Raw genomic sequence first — 15,271 nt, 5'->3', positions numbered from 1 at the left:
ATCAAATTAAAATTTGAAACTTGACTAAAACGTGACACGGAAGTCCTGATTTGAGGAGGACTCGACTTGGACTCGCTCCAGTACAGATGAAACCAGGAGGACGGTCGAGGCAGTGAGACGCTTTCCTCTCGGAGAAAGTAAAAGTATGCAAAGTATGTCAGCAATGTAGAGAGAAAGCCTGCGAGAGAAACTCGGCCGGATTATGTCTCATCAGGAGGTTTGAGGAGGGAGGGATCATGTTCCCTCTGCTGGAGTTTATTCAACGTTCACACACACACACACACACACACACACATATGTTCGTTCGCGTTCAGGCCGGCTGGTGGAGAGCGAGTGCGGAGTGAAGCATTATTCTGGCTCATCGGCGCATGAGACTTGTGAGTTCTGACATCTCCCAACGCCACATCTGTCATTCACATGAAACCACAGCACAGTGGGATTTTTGACGGTTAACCCGAGCCGAGTACTTTTCACCCAACAGTTTAGTTTTATTTGAGTGGTGTCCTAATAATATCCATAAAGCAGGCAGCCTCTCATCTGCAGCATGAAAATACTGAATACGCTCAGGAAGATGCACCTCTTTATGATGGAAACATATGTTGATATATATTAATCTTTCAGGCTATTTAAAGTCCAATAGATTTGCAAATACCTGGACCGACCAATAGCCCCAAAACAGAGAAAAGACACTTTAAACCCAGAAGCTCCCGGAGAGGAAATTAAGGTTTAAATTGTTCTCCTGGACTTTGAGGTTTCTGCCGCTGTGTGGAAAAGACTGTTATTATCCAATATTACAGCGTCATTATCTCCTCTGATCAGCACACTCGTTAAGTGGATCTAATTTCAGAGTCTGAGGCGGGCTGGGAGTCCTGCTCGCCGGATTTAATGGAGTCAGTAAAACACACACACACACACACACACACACACACACAATCTATCAGAGCAGAGGAATTCACTGTGCATGAATGTGTGTTTGTGTTTCTGCACACACCCCAGATACGCTTGGGGTGTGTGTGTGTGAGAGAGAGTTATCAACACTTCCTGGTAATTATCAGCCTCACACCTTGTAACACTCGAGGGGGTCAAAGGTCATCAAAGCCAAAAGATGAAAACATAACACCTCGTTCTTCTGTCGACTGGAGTTTATGTTATTTTTCCTCGCAGAGAAAACCTGAAGTGAAGTTGCTGACGTTAACGTCCCCGTTTCAGGAGGATAGACGGTGCCAACAACCAGCAGGACTTGATGAAGCATCCAGAGGGGCTTCCCCCTCGTGTGCAGAGCTCAGATCTCTCTCACACACACACACACACACACACACACACACACACACACACACACACACACACACACACGTAAGTAATACAAAAAAGAAACTCCCTCTCCGGCAGCAGAGGGTTTGATCTGCTCAGAAGAGGTCAGACTGGAATGAGGTCACCGGTCGGACTGAATCAGTCATCAAAGCTTCACGGCGGTCTGGAGAGTCCGGGCGCTCTGTGTGTGGGTGTGTGTGTGGGTGGGTGTGTGTGTGGGTGGGTGTGTGTGTGTCCCACCGGCGCCATCGAAATGGATCCGACTAACTCGCTCCGAACGCCAAGTCAGATCCACGAGCCTCTGGACGAACCTGCCGGCGCTCAGGAAGTGAGTCGCGGCCCCAGAGACGAGGCGATTATCCCGAGGTGGCAAATAATGTAACTTGTCATTTGCTGTCATTGTTGATCATTTATTGAAGGCTTTTTTTGGTTCATTGTTTTTGCTCCCTTTTTGACTTGACTTGTTTGACAGATTATTCTGTTTTGGTTGGAGATTCCTCGTTTTTCTTGTTGTTGTTGTTGTTGTTGTTGTTGTTGTTTGCTTTGGATTGTAAATCACATATTTGACTTTACACTGCGCTGTACGGAGCAGCAGCTTCCACTCTGGTGACTAACGGGGTTTCCAGGTGAATAAACGCTACCCGACCCGATTTCATTCCTAAACCTCGGCCCCGGCTGGGCGGCGTTCCCTCCCAGTTCCCGTCGGGCCGACGGGGATCGTGCCCTGGCTGCAGTCCCGGCAAAACAAAGCCCTCTTCCAGCGCCGAGGCGGGGCAAGGGGTGGCAGCGGACGCCCGTCTGAGAAAACAAGCAGGTGCGCATGCCATTCCTTATACGGCGGATTGAGGAGGAACGAGGTCGTGTTGTTGCTCAGAGAGGAGGAGGACGGGTTGCTGTCGCGGCTTCGGGCCGAGGATCGTCAGGTTCAGCGTTACATAACACACTCCTCTTCCCTCCTCATGCGTGAAGCCACACAGCTGCATTATTTACACACAATGCACTGCAGCGGCACGCCGTTGGGCGAGAGGCGGCCGAGTCCGTTTACCAAACTGAATAAATCCACTCGTGGCCGAGTACAGAGGTGTACGCCCATCTGCTGAAGTAGGCGGGGCATGTGCTGAAGTAGGCGGGGCAGGTGCTGAAGTAGGCGGGGCATGTGCTGAAGTAGGCGGGGCTTGTGCTGAAGTAGGCGGGGCATCTGCTGAAGTAGGCGGGGCAGGGTTGGTGGAATTAGCTGAACACAATGTTTTGGAGTTAAAGGTCAAACGTATGTTTAAATGCAAAATGTATTCCGTTTTTTTATAATATAATAAGCTGTTTACATACTAGGAATAATAGTGGAATGTTAGCGTGCCTGTAAATATATTCCAAATACAGTAACTTCTGTTCATTAGTTGCAAAAAAACACAACAACATTGCGATGGACGGAATCCAAGATGGCCGACGGCGAAATCGACAAACTCAAGGCTTGAAAATGGTCGTCCATCCATCAAACCAACGGGTGACGTCGCCATGACTACGTCCACTTCTTACACATTGATAGAAGGTGGTGATGGGAAGAAGCAGATGGATGAACTGGGAGCAGTGGGAGGAGATACAACCGGAATACCGTTCTTCAGGATTCTGTCTTTTCTTCCTCGCTTTGTGTATTTCAACACCAACATCTAGAATGATACATAAGGGATGCAATCATTTTATTTATAATATGTTTGTTTTTTCTCCCAGACATTGAAACTTTGTGTCTCCGTGACCCTTCATGTCGAGCTGTTAACGAACCCGAAAAGTTGTTGCAATGAAGCTATAAATCATAAAAGGACACGAGATGTTTTGATGATCAAAGCAGAGCATCTTAAGAAAAACTAGCACACTATATCAATTATGGGCTTCTGCTAAATAAAGACACAGATCCAGTGAAGGAAGTGGATTTCCTTGCACAATAAAAACGCACAATCCACACAAACCAAAGAAATAAAAAGCTCAACTGAAGCTCAACCTCCTGTGGGAAACACGTGCGCGGCTGCACTACGTGGGAGGATGTGAACCCTGTGACGCACATACGCACACACACACACACACACACACACACACACACAGAGCACCAGAGGCCCGAGCACATCTGTCTTTCTGCGCCGGGAAATATCATTTAATTAGCGAAGGACGCTAAGGCTGCAGAAGCAAAAGCAGCGGAAAGATAAGAGCGGGAGGATTCCTCCTCGCTCCAGCAGTGATGGCATGACACGCCGAAGGTCTTGTGCACCGTAACACTTTTACTCTGATGGCGTACACACACGTGCACCATGTGCGGTCTGAGACGTCGAGGGATGCACAATTAATCAAAATCACGTTTTTTTGGGCACCGTGAACATCGTCAACAGCGTTATTGATTCTTAAAATTATGATAATTAAAATCAAGTGCTCCCCAACACCACTAGGGGGCCGATGGAGGTTTTTTGACTTCACTTTTGGGGATCTGTGATGCCGCTGTGCTCCCAATCCCGTATTTTTCTACCGTCGATGAGCAAGAACGTACAACGGGACAGTGAACGCAGTGCTGCGTTGATTTATTCTTGAGCAGAAAATGTTGCCGCACTTTGAGTTTATGCTACTTTATATAAATACTCTATATAAATACTCTATATAAATATTGGAATCACTACATTTACTTGCCAACATCAGCTACACACATTACTAAATTATAAATGTAAAATATAAATGATGAATAATAGATTTTAGATTATGATGTATGCCACCTGTTAGCATAAACAAATACTTGAAATTGCCTAATTTCATGTAATAATATCATATACATGAATCTGAAGGGGCACATTCTGAATAATACTTAATTTTGCTCAATTCAGATTTTGAATGCAGGACTTTTACATCTATTATACTTTAGTTGTAGTATTTGTTTACCTTGTGGTAAAAGTACTTTGACATAAGTTACAGAATGAGGGACCCATCAACTGAATAAACTCGTCACAAACCAAAGTTAACAACATAAACGAGGCGTCAGGCTCCTTTTCTTCTGTCGAGCTCCAAGCAGCTCAGAAACTTTATGAGTGAAGTTCCTGAGAAACTGAAACTCTTAAGCACACAAATGTCTCACGGCTTTGTCTCTTGGTTCTGACCCACAACCGCCTTCGATGTTCAAAACGGCTTCTAGGCCCTTTAGCTCCTGACGAGAGGAGCGCAACTCAAAACTGTAAATTAAAATGATCTGACATGGAAACCCTCTTTTGTGGAGAAGGTTTTTAGGAATGTAACGTGTCGGGTGAGCCCAGTGCGCTCATGTCAAGACGCTCCATCTCTCCTCCTCTCCTCTTGTTGTGTCCGTCGTCATCATCCTCCTCCTCCTCTTCGGCGGTGTATTTATAGCCGAGTCCGGAGAGGAAGGAAGCCGAGCGTCCAAACATCCTGCGCGTATCTCGCTCTTGAAGCTCACGCATGACTTCACCCCAGCAGCCCCTCCCACCGGACCCCCAGGGCCAAAAAGTGCTTTATTTATTTTGGAGTGTAATTGACCATAAAGAAAGGTGGTTGTTTGGCGATTTACCCAGAATTCCTCTGCACTCGGTCATCTGATCTGATACAAGAGATCTCAAATATAGATATAGTACATTATACTTCCATATCAACACAGAGAAGTACTTCAATCATATTGTATATTACTTCACATACACTGCACGTTGCTGGGCTTTTACACAGTTTATATTTGTGTTGTATTCTTATTTTTATATTCCGAATTATAAACCTAATGAATGAATGAATGATTTGTTTTGATTTTTATTACACTTTTCATTTGTATGGATTTCTGTCTTTTTTCTCTACTGGGGATCAATAAAGGTTTATTTCATCTAGTTTTTGGGTTGTTTTTTTACTGTAAAATGTACACATCTAAATAATTAAACGGTTGGTTCCTCACCAAAAATGTGGTTCCTTATCCAAGTTATCTGTTTTTTTTACTTTCAATATCAAAATCAGCTTTAAAAAAATGGAGGATTGGTTGGAAACGATGTCAACAAACTAGCTCAACAGGTGAGAGGTTGAATCTTAAAGGTCTCACCGTCTCCTCAGCGAACTCACACTCAATCTTTTGTGTGTTTTTTGGGGGGGATAATTCAATCTTTCCCATCTTTGGTGCCAGCTGTTGCAGCAGAAATTGCTTTTGCAGCTCTGATCGGCTCAATGGGAAGGAAAATGAAAACAACTCAAACGGTGCTGCAGAGTCTCTGCTCTGCGAAGCAAAACTCCATTTTCCTTTTTAACAGAAAAGCCCTCCGACAGCCAGCGGAGGCACCGAGGCCGGGAGGTTGTCGTAAAACGGTGACCGGTGCACAGACGCCACACAGAGCCAGCACTCAACAGCTCACTGTCGCAGGAAGTGACTCCCCTTATTGGATGTTATTGCGCCGCGGGGTCGGCCGATGACTCTTACTTATGTAATAAAACAGCTCGTTTTAGAAGAAGAAAAAAACGCACTGAGCTTGAACGCGCGGCTGGAGCACCAGCTTGGAAACGATAAACGCTCCGATGCCCTTCAGGATCACCTGAAGGACTCATGTGACAACGCCAGATGGGTCCAATAAAGGCCGAACAATGGAGGATGTTGCAGCGAATGTCTGGTGAGTCACAGCAGCAGAGTCATAGCTCGGTGGATCCGTGTATTCCTGCAGACCTTCATGAACATCTTCAATGATAAGAGTCTGGCTATTAGAGGCAGGATCGGTGATCTCCTGCCGGTCCGTCCTCAGGTGGGATGAACATGGAGGAGGCTGTGGGCGTCTGGATGGATTTGATACACACTACCGTTCAAACGTTTGGGGTCACCCAGACAAATTTTCAGTTTCTTCGCAATTTCTCTCATGGAATAGCCTTCATTTCTAAGAACAAGAACAGACTGGCGAGTTTCACATGAAAGTTCTCTTTTTCTGGCCATTTTGAGAGTATAATGGAACCCACACATGTGATGCTCCAGATACTCAACTAGCTCAAAGGAAGGCCAGTTTTATAACTTCTCACCAGCATAACTGTTTTAAGCTGTGCTAACATAATTGCACAAGGGTTTTCTAATCATCCATTAGTCTTCTATGCGATGAGCAAACACAATGTACCATTAGAACACTGAGTGATAGTTGCTAGAAATGGGCCTCTATACACCTATGTAGATATTTCATTAAAAACCAGACGTTTGCACCTAGAATAGTCATTTACCACATTAACAATGTATAGTGTATTTCTGATTAATTTAATGTTATCTTCATTGAAAAAAAACAGTGATTTTCTTTGAAAAATAAGGACATTTCTAAGTGACCCCAAACTTTTGAAACGGTAGTATATATATATATATATATATATATATATATATATATATATATATATATATATATATATATATATATATATAGTGCCCAAACTGCAGCTGACACCAGTATGAAAAAAAGGTCTTGAACACTTCCTGGTCCCAGTTTCTTTACTGTATGCCAGTCCATTTAACTCTATGAACATGCGAGTTATTGTTATTGTCGTCCAGCACAGAATCATGAATATATTTCATCATCAATGTCACAAAAATATCTTTATTATTCCGATTTTGTTTTCCTCCTTAATGTGCCAATGATTCAGGTCCAGAAGGTCATCCTGGATTAGATAATACTACTATAAGCCTCGTTATGAGCATCCTGCAGGCCTGACGCAGACTCCAGAGGGAACTGGACCAGGTCTCCCCAAATAAACTATCACGCCAACGTTTCGTGACTCACGCACATCACGCACGACACGCACACGCTACGTCTCCAGCTGCCTGCACGACAGCACTTAAAAACAACGCAGATGTATCGATTATAAACATATAAGCGAAACGTGCAGTGTCCTACAACTACTCGACACCAACGAAGAAGTAAAAAAAAAAAATCTCAGCCGCAGCTAACCTGGTTAGCAGGTAGCAGCTGCATCCTAAAGCACAACACCGACAGGAACAGACATTTAAATAAAAAAGCAATTATATCTTTTCGTGCGCGTCATGGCAGAATTCAACACGTGCACTGGACCCACGTGGGCTCGTCCTTTAATTCGGCATCACAATGAGCTGCGGACCAGAACTGTCCATCAACAAAACTTTACATGTCAGACAGAATGTGCGTCACGCGGCGAGCGGCGAAGCGTCCGCTAAAGTACAAATGTTACGTAAAAACACGCGTTGGTTTCTGGGTAACACCTATGCCGAATTAAATAACGGACTTTTTCCAGTCAAGCTAACTTGTGGTTGTCACTTTACCGGGTTGTTGTGTTTGCAGATAGGCGGTGAAACATGAAAAACCGTAGTTTGTCGACGCGGTTCGGCGCGAGGCTCCGCTCGCTAACACAACAATGGACACCTGAGTGACCGCGGGGTTCGCTCACCTGCAGCTCGGCCCGCTCCACCTCCCAGTGCGCCCGGTCCACCTCGAAGCGGGCCCACTCGTGCTGGAGAAAGTGTAAAATCCCCGGGATGTTGTACTGAGCCCTGGCCGCCTCCCCGCCCCCGACGTCGCCAGTCTGCGGAGCTTTGATATTCCCACCAACGGGCGAGCTGCCGCCGCTGCCGCTGCCGCCGCCGCCGCCGCTGTTGAAGAAGACCCCGGGCCCCGCCTGCTCGTCCATGGCCGGACCGGCGCTGCGATGGCGTCTGGTTCGAGTCCCGGAACACTCAATAGATCCTCCTGAAGGAAACCGGATCCATCAACAGTCCTCTCTCCCTCTTGCTGGCCACCACGACTCCTGTCTCGACCAGCTGTCAGATGATGAGAAGCGCCGTCGAGCGACCGGAATCAACACGAACGCGGGACTTCCGGGTTTGGAATTTCAAAATAAAAGGCAACCAGAATCGGAATCGTTTATTCGGACCAAGTACGTTGCACATATAAGGGATTTGACTCAGTGAAAGCTGCATAACATATTGACAAACAATAAAACAATAAGACAATACCAAATAATACAATTAGAATGAAACAATACAAACAATAAACATAGACACACAATAAAACAATTAAAAACAATCAACATAGGCATAGAATAAAACAAGACAAATAATAAAACCAACAAACATCAATTGACTCAAAATCAACATCAATAGCCCTTGAACCGCTTTTGTTGTTTAGTTAGTCACTGTACATACTTATATACACTTCATATACACTTCACATACTTTGCATTGTTGCCTTTTCTTTATTGTTTAATTTCCTAAATTAATATGCTCTGCTGTTTTGTTGTTTTTAATGAGTATTTTTCATTCCTGATTTTTTTTTGTGTGTCTTCTATGTGTAACTTTGCTTGCTACTGTGACAAACTAATTTCCCCTTGAGGATGAATAAGGTGTGCATGTATGTATGTATGTATGTATGTATGTATGTATGTATGTATGTATGTATGTATCTATGTATGTATGTATCTATGTATGTATGTATGTATCTATCTATCTATCTATCTATCTATCTATAACAATACTTTAAAACAGGTATATATTATAAATGGGTATTTTAAGTGTGTAGAAAAAAAAAGATGTGCAAGGCTGTTGAAGGAAACTGTCCTGGGTAAGAGTCAGAGTCATTGGGGGTCCCTGGCTTTGTTAATGTACATGTGCAGCAAAGTACTGTAAATAATAAAGTAGCCTACATATGAATTATGTGATAAATACCAACACGGCCAGTATAGAAATCATTATTATGCGTGCTAATTTATTACAAAATGTCACACACACACACACACACACACACACACACACATTGACTGACAAATTACCCAAATCAAACAGAAAACAAATCTTAGTGATTAATACTTCGGCCCTATTTGATTGATCATATGACATCATTCCAGTATTACACATGTCTATTGTGTGATAGGACATGCTAAACATTTAACATGCACACATTTATCTCCAGTTAAGACTTCGATCACGTTGGCAAGCTTTTATTTTGAAGGCACAATCATTTCATTACCGGTATCACTATGGCTAACTGAAAACCACTTGACACACCTGAGCGGTGACATCAACACCTCTTAGCCCCGCCCACTATCGTATATATTCTTACGCCATTGGCTGATCGGATGAACGACAAGAAAATGATCCCATTAGAGAAGAGCTGGAGGTGCGCCTCCAAACAGCCTGACTAGCTTTGTGGGAAGCAAATCCAAGTTCATGAAACTCATTAATGTACTTCCGAGTGCATTTATTCATGTATGTGCTTAGTTATAACTTTAGAGTTTAATTTAATAAAATAAAAAAATAAACGACTTTTAGTAAAAAAATATATGTATATCATATCATCATATATTTTGTTTTTTTCTTCTTCTTTTTCCAAAGGTAAAACACATATATGATGGTTTATACACAATTAAAACATTTTGTGAGCCTTTATTCCTTTCCTTCTTTTATTGGTTCCTTGTATAAGAAACATTGCAAAAAAGTGAGTTACAAAAAGTCCCATCTATAATGTTTATTCTGTCATGTTTGGAAAAAGGGTCTATATTAAGGCCCTTACATGCTCTTACTTATATAAGTAACATTTTGTGTGTGTGTGCGCGCGCGGATGATTCCGACTGTGTGTCCCGCGGCCACGCGCTAATCAGCTGATGCGCCGCAGCCGCGTCTCCGCCCTATTTAACGCCCGCTCGGGTCGCACCGCACACCAGCTCCGTCACACGCACACAGACACAGGTGCGCGTGGATGCACGCGCACACTCACACAGCATGCCTCCGTTTGACAAAACCCTGGGGCAGAACAAACCGTTCAAACAGAGGAAGAGCTTCGGTAAATGTCTCCACAGAACAATGTGAGGGAACTCCATTGGCAACTTTGAAGGAAAAAAAAAAACTGATAATTTTTTTTCTCTGTGCAGCTACAAGGAAACAAGAGGTGGCGGGGATCAGGTCGAAATTCCCCAACAAAATCCCGGTAAGTTTGCGGTAAAACTCTCCTATTGAACCGGTAAATCGTTTTGCTTCTAAATGTCCTGTAACTTCCGCATGATGCTCCAGGTGATCATCGAGCGTTACGAGCGGGAGAAGTATCTTCCTCCTCTGGACAAAACCAAGTTCCTGGTGCCGCACGAGCTCACCATGACCCAGTTTGTCACCATCATCAGGTAACGCGCACCTCGGTGTCTTCACGTTTATTATAAGGGATGAATAATGACTTCAGAGTGGGAGAGAAATGTGTTTAATCATCGAGACTTTTGGATTCTGACTATTTGCTGGAGCTGCGACAGGAAACAGGGTGACATTAACTTTAAATACTTCAATGCAGTGATGGAAGAAAGTGGTCTTTGTTTATATTATTGATTAACGTGCTGGTTTGCTTGATTAATGGTCTAAAAAAATGCCTGAAAATAAATTACGAACAATCCTCTTTGTTCAACCAAACGCTCAAACTCATTATTATCATAAGACACCCCCCCCCCCCCCCCCCCCCCCTAGTTTGGCTAGTTGTGTCATCTCAAAATAGTGTGGAAAATGTATTTTAAAGTTTCTTAAAGTAGGATATTCAGGGCAAAGAACTTTTTTTCCTTAATGGTTTCTTCATTTGTTGGAGAAAAAAAAATCAAACTATGAATTCACGCAAAAGCTTGAAGTTACTATGTGAAAGAATGGGCTAGAACATCTGGCGTTCTGCACAGACTGGTCTATTTTCTGGAAATGCCAATATAAACCTCAAATTCACTGGAAGTCTTGTTGGTCATGATTACTCAGCAGAAACTGAGTCCGTCCCTCGTCATCAGTCTCACTACGAACTGTTTTGTCACTTTGGAACATGTTTAAGTGCATTGATTAACATATTTAACTTGATGTCACATTGTTTTAAATATAAGTTGGTTTCTTTGCCTGCAAGGATGTGTCTCTAAAATGTACTTTTTTTTTTTTTTTTTTTTTAATTCACAAGAACAGTTTCTGTCTTATCTCCATATGCAGATATATTTTAGTTTTATTTAAAGAGGTTGTGAGGCGTCTGTCTTTGGGACGTCCGCCCCAGTTTAAAGTTGGAGGATGTAAATGGACTAAAGTTCATTGAGCTCAGATCCTTGAAATGTATTAAATCTGATAATTCAACGTCACTTCTTTCCCCACAAACCTGCTATAAAGATTTTAGTGGGGACGTTCCCTCAGTAGTGTTTTTTTTTTTTTGTAGTTTGAACACATTGGAGAGATCCTTAAATCTTTCAGTGCTGTGATCGTTTGAGGTGGAGGAAGATAATACGTCTGCTTCTCTTCCATAATGAACGTTATCTGAACTGAATCCAGATAACTGAGGATATAAATGGATCTCAGATTTTTTTTTTTTTTTTGTGAGTCTCTGCATCTCTTCAGTTGTGTTGCTTCCTTCATTGTGTCTTGCTCATGATTACGCAGCAGGAAGTCGGCTGCAGTCTCTTCCCTCTTTCAGAGAGAAACGCTCTACTGACGCGTCACATGGCTGCTCTGGGATCAGTTACAGCTCGTGGTTCAATTGGAGCGACATTGTAATTTAGGCGTCGTTGCACGAGTAACGGATGTGAGGCGTCACAAGAGGCTGCGTCCCAAATCAATGCTACATGCTAATGGTGCGCTGGCTGCTCTTTGCAGTACTTTTTCTAGGTTTTCTACTAGTATCAAACTACAAAACATTAATTGGCGCCTTGTGTTTTGTTCCAGAGTTTGTTGGCGCATTATTCTCTTTTTAAATCTCAGTTTAATCTGCAGACTTTATGACATCACAGCTGGTTTAGAGCCAATCAGGTTCCAGAATGAAACAAAATAAAGGATGATTATTTATTTGGTACTGAAATGAGTCAAAGCTGACATTGACCGTCTTTAGTTTTATACTTATTCTGTGGTCACTAGTCGCTCATTTAGATAACATTTTGGATTTGTTGTTGTGAGTTTGTACCGTTTGTCTCTGAAAGTGTGGTTTTGTTTTTTAAGCCTGAACAAAAGAAAAAATCTAAACCAAGGAGTGCAGATTAATCTCATATTAAAAAAAGAAATGCTGAGTTTAACTTGGCTCCATTTACATGGTCTCGGATATTTTTTTGACGTGTTCCTGGAGCTGATTATCTCAAATTGTCACGCAGTACTTCATTTCTTAATGCAATGCATTGTGGGGGAAGTGCGAGCACACTCAAAGTCTGCATACTAACAATCCTGTGTATGTGTTCTTATCACTTCTCCAATGTGAACACAACCAACACTTAAAAATGCTCGGCATTAAGAATGGCATGCGGCCGCAGGAGACGAAACAATGGCGGCGCCACATTGTAGTGCCGAGTCGGCGTCCCGCGTGAGGGCCCCAGGTATGCGCCCTCATACTAACCTCCCCTCGGCCCCCAGGAACCGCATGGCGCTGCTGCCGTCGCAGGCCTTCTACCTGCTCATCAACAACAGCGGGCTGGCCAGCATGTCGCTCACCATGGCGCAGGTGTACAAGGACCACCAGGACGAGGACGGCTTCCTCTACATGACCTACGCCTCGCAGGAGATGTTCGGCTTTTAGACTCAATGTGCCGTTAGCCACGCCTCCAGATCGGCTGTAAATAGAAATAAATATAGTGTGTTTTTAATTGAAGTATTGGATCCAATAAATCTTATGTGTAATTAACTGGTGGTTTGTGTATTCATACAGAGTCAAGGTCACAACTTCACCAGTTAACTTGCATTAATACGTTTTGGGGGGAATTCTGTTTTTAAATATGAAAATAATGCATTGTCATATGAAATGGGAGCTAATTTGCAGACGTTCCTGGATCAGAACACAATGTTGAATGACTCCTGGTTACAAATTCTTTAATTTTGTTGACCTTGAGTCAAAGGATTCTGAAGAAAGGGATCTCTTCATATCATAACTCGCAGTCAACGGCCATGAAGAAAATCAATTTGCACCATGCTTTTAAGATTACAACGTTTTATAACTATGCATGAAATGGGGAAGTTTTCACTGAAGGGAGGATTTCTGTTTGTTTGAGAAGTTTCTAATTCACAGAATGAAGCCTTAAGATATGTTTTGTAAACTCTAGATGAATAAAGTAAAATTAAACTTCCCTAGTTTATTACTTTCATTAAGAAGCCATTTCTTTTCTGACTCAAATGTTTGAATTCAGTCTAACACAAAGTAAAATGACCTAAATGTATTGACTGTTTACATAAGTCTTACAAAAATTCCCAATGGAGGAAAAACTTTTTTTTCTTTAAGTTTTTTTTTGTTTTTCAGCAAGCTTTAGTTTTTATATTCTGCTTTATTTTTGTTCCATGTGTTTCTAGCAGACAACCTTGTGTAAACTAAGTTCAGCTTCTGTCATAACATCTTTGTTTCATTTTCTTTTTTTTAAGAAGTTGATATAAATCTTCCCATGAAGTGACTATTTCATTCTGCTCACTAGATGGCAGCAGAGAGCTGCTCAGTCTCCTCTGGTCGAGACTTCGTTCAGAGAAAACCAGACAATCAAACGTACAACACAGATCCTCACTTTTAACAGCCACTGTTTGTGCCCTGAGACCGAAATATGTTGTCACAGGAACAGCTGGACAGATGTTTTAATTTTTAATTTCAAAGTAAATCAGATCTTACAACGTCCACATGGAGGCGCTCTTTCTCTTTCTCTCTCTCTCTCTCCTTCATCTGCTCGTTCAGCGATTAAGTCGTTACCTCCTCCTTTTACTAGATTTCATTACAGACGTCATTAGAAGAGTTGACGAGTGTTTTTTTTTCTTCTTCCTGGATCTCACTTGTTAGTTTATGGTCCATTAGCTGTAATTGAATTAACAAAACTGATTACGTCCACTGAATCTCCACCAGCTGCTTAACCGAGGAGGAAACACAGACTCATCAGTCTGCCCTATATTTATATTTATATATATATATATATAAGTGTGTGTGTGTGTGTATACCTGACCGGCAAAATCTGTAGCTTTGGGGATCTCATATTTCATCTTTCGACTCACTCCAACATCTGGTCCAAACTATAAGTCCAATACTTTGGTTTAAGACCAAATACCTGCAGAACTAATGACGTTCCAATCAGCCTCAGCTGTGCTCCGTGTTGACGGCTAAACTAAGACGGTGAACCGGACGGACATACCGTTACATTAAATATATATATATACCTAAACATGAGCGTGCTCGGCAAGTTCAAATTCACAGAGCTGTCAGTTTGACGACTTCAGTTATTAAATATGTTATCAATAAGGTCTTATATCTAATCAACTCATAGGAGGACATTTTATTCCCTTCACACCACCTGTGAAGGTTTGAGATTTTAATTATTTGGTGTACTTTTACCTCCAAGTATCGGTAAAACCTTAGTTAGAATCTCGAAGATCTCCCTTTTGTTCTCTTTGGCGACACCTATGGCGATTAGCGGTAACTGCAGGTGTATTTTTGGATCTCTCTTCAGACACAGTTCGTAACGCTGCAATCACCAGAATGTTGCCTCATGCGGCGATAGAGTGGCTTAACCAGCCGAGGGTAGCCAACGCAGAAGTGTCCTATAACCTGCATTCTCTTCACTGGCCACCAGGGGGCGACTCCTCTGGCTGTATAGAAGTCTATAGCAAATGACTACTTCTCTATTGATTTATTCCCTCAGTAAACATTGTAAACACGAGTTTATGTTTCAATCTCTAGTTTCAAATGTTCTTCAACACAATATGATGTTCATTTATTAAATAAATACATTTATTGTTAAGTTGTGTAGACAGAAGACAGAGTCTTAACTCAGCAGCAGTGACGCTCAATTGCTTTTCTTTATGTTTCCTAAACTCCTTTCTGTGCAGATTGTTAAAAAAAAAAGCCACCAAAGCGCAATTAAAAAGCTAATTGCTTCTTTTTTTTTTGTCGCCTCGTGTTATTTTATCATTAGGGTCGAAATAACGGCGATAACGCCGCAGAGCGGATGAGCGGACCGATTCGTGTCAGAGGGTCAGTTCAAGTGAAAGCTGTGTGTTTTGTGTTTCTGG

At 42.4% G+C, this 15,271-nt stretch overlaps 2 protein-coding genes across 2 annotated transcripts in view; one reads left to right on the top strand and one right to left on the bottom strand.

The window, feature by feature from the left end:
- strn (striatin, calmodulin binding protein) overlaps window positions 1-7,950 on the bottom strand; it is a gene marked incomplete at its 5' end in the record, with an annotated part of 36,365 nt that extends 28,415 nt beyond the window's left edge. Inside the window, one exon of the mRNA XM_079220176.1 lies at window positions 7,711-7,950. Within this exon, the coding sequence (XP_079076302.1) occupies window positions 7,711-7,950 (240 nt within the window). The remainder of the gene's footprint in view (window positions 1-7,710) is intronic.
- A 2,086-nt stretch (window positions 7,951-10,036) lies between these two features.
- On the top strand, window positions 10,037-12,812 carry map1lc3c (microtubule-associated protein 1 light chain 3 gamma; the record flags this gene model as incomplete). Its single annotated transcript, XM_079219304.1, has 4 exons — window positions 10,037-10,097; window positions 10,186-10,241; window positions 10,325-10,431; window positions 12,650-12,812. 4 exons carry the CDS (start codon window positions 10,037-10,039, stop codon window positions 12,810-12,812), a joined length of 387 nt encoding a protein of 128 aa, XP_079075430.1.
- Between the last annotated feature and the right edge of the window lie 2,459 nt (window positions 12,813-15,271).

This window comes from Taurulus bubalis, assembly GCF_910589615.1.
Source record: "Taurulus bubalis genome assembly, chromosome: 6".
In the NCBI taxonomy this organism is placed as follows: Eukaryota; Metazoa; Chordata; class Actinopteri; order Perciformes; family Cottidae; genus Taurulus; species Taurulus bubalis.
Note: the sequence above shows the minus strand (reverse complement) of the source record. Positions and strands in the feature narration are given on the sequence as shown.